General features: G+C 38.4%; 1 protein-coding gene across 1 annotated transcript in view; it reads right to left on the reverse strand.

Annotated features, from left to right (window-relative positions):
- The window catches only part of LOC101313125 (non-functional NADPH-dependent codeinone reductase 2-like), a 3,590-nt gene extending 2,253 nt beyond the window's left edge, over positions 1-1,337 (reverse strand). The window contains exons 1-3 of the mRNA XM_004301186.1: positions 1,333-1,337; positions 1,031-1,274; positions 615-942 (exon numbers count right to left, since the gene is read on the reverse strand). Of these exons, the coding sequence (XP_004301234.1) occupies positions 615-942; positions 1,031-1,274; positions 1,333-1,337 (577 nt within the window). The remainder of the gene's footprint in view (positions 1-614; positions 943-1,030; positions 1,275-1,332) is intronic.
- Between the last annotated feature and the right edge of the window lie 3 nt (positions 1,338-1,340).

Here is a 1,340-nt window from a genome sequence, read left to right on the forward strand (position 1 = left end):
TTTTTTTTTTTTTTTTCTTCTCTCTCTCTAACTTAAACAATTTGAACACCTTTGTCTCGTCGATCTCTCTCTCTTGTCTCATCGATATGTCAATTTCTTACTAAAATTGATCTCGTTGCAAGAAACTAACTCCTCTTGTATGCACTCTTGAGATTAAACTCATTGAAAGCAAAAGTTGCAAAGTCTACATTTAACATAAGATACAATTATTATTTTCATGAGAAATATCTACAATTTAGATGAGAAAAATCACATAAATGTAGACTTTCTAGAAAGTCTACTTTTTAGTTACTACTTTTTCTTTTCTCTTCTTCTCCAGAGCTCACGACAGATTTCTTTCTTTTGTTTCTCTTTCTTCTCTAAAACAATACAAAAGTCGAGTTTATCAGAGGTAAACGATGTAAGGAGCTAGTCCCACCCTCAAACTCGAACTTAATTATTTAAAGATGAGAGTCTTGCATGTAATTGCTTCATTCATATAGATAATTCCTAATCCTTATTTAGTCCGAATGCATTATATGGAAGAGAGGTTTAGGGGTTGCCATCCTAAAGATCGTCGACGGATTTGTATTGACCTTTTTCAGAAACATACATATGACCTGCAAAACACCTGCGCTGGGGAATCTCCTTGATCTTATTCATTTCATCCTCAGTTAGCTCCCAATCAAATATTTGAATATTATACTTCATCCTTTCCTTGTTGAAACTCCTCGAGATTGCACTCACCTCTCCTTGTTGGATGATAGATCTCAGTATAACCTGTGCCACACTCTTCCCTTTAGCAGCAGCGATCTCCTTAATGATGGCATAGTCTATCCAGGGTTTTGGAGCCCAGCTGGTAGCTCCATAAAACCCCAAGGGAGACCATGCAGTCACATGAATTCCTTTCACTTTACAGAAGTCTTGCAGCTTCTCTTGCTGCCAAGATGGGTTCATTTCTACCTGATCCATCATCACCACCATCAAATTCACTCATTTGTTCGTTCATCAGTATCAATTATCATATAGAATCATGGATAGATAAAATTACCTGATTGATCGCCGGGGGGATGGTTGCGTTGTCAAGGATTTGAGAGAGCTTTTTGGTCCCAAAGTTGCTGACGCCAATAGACTTGGTCAATCCCAGCCTGGAGCACTCCTCCATGGCCTTCCATGTCCCTATTATGTCAAAGGGAAGCAAGACCTCTTTCGACTTTGGTGTTCCCGTAATTCCTGGTTTCATCCTCACCGGCCAATGAATCAGGTATAGATCCACATATTCCAATCCCAGCCTCCTTCATTAGTTCATGCATGGAATAATATATCTCAAGTTAATTCATCATACATTCACACTGCATATA

The sequence above is a fragment of the Fragaria vesca genome, linkage group LG5 (assembly GCF_000184155.1).
Source record: "Fragaria vesca subsp. vesca linkage group LG5, FraVesHawaii_1.0, whole genome shotgun sequence".
NCBI lineage: Eukaryota > Viridiplantae > Streptophyta > Magnoliopsida > Rosales > Rosaceae > Fragaria > Fragaria vesca.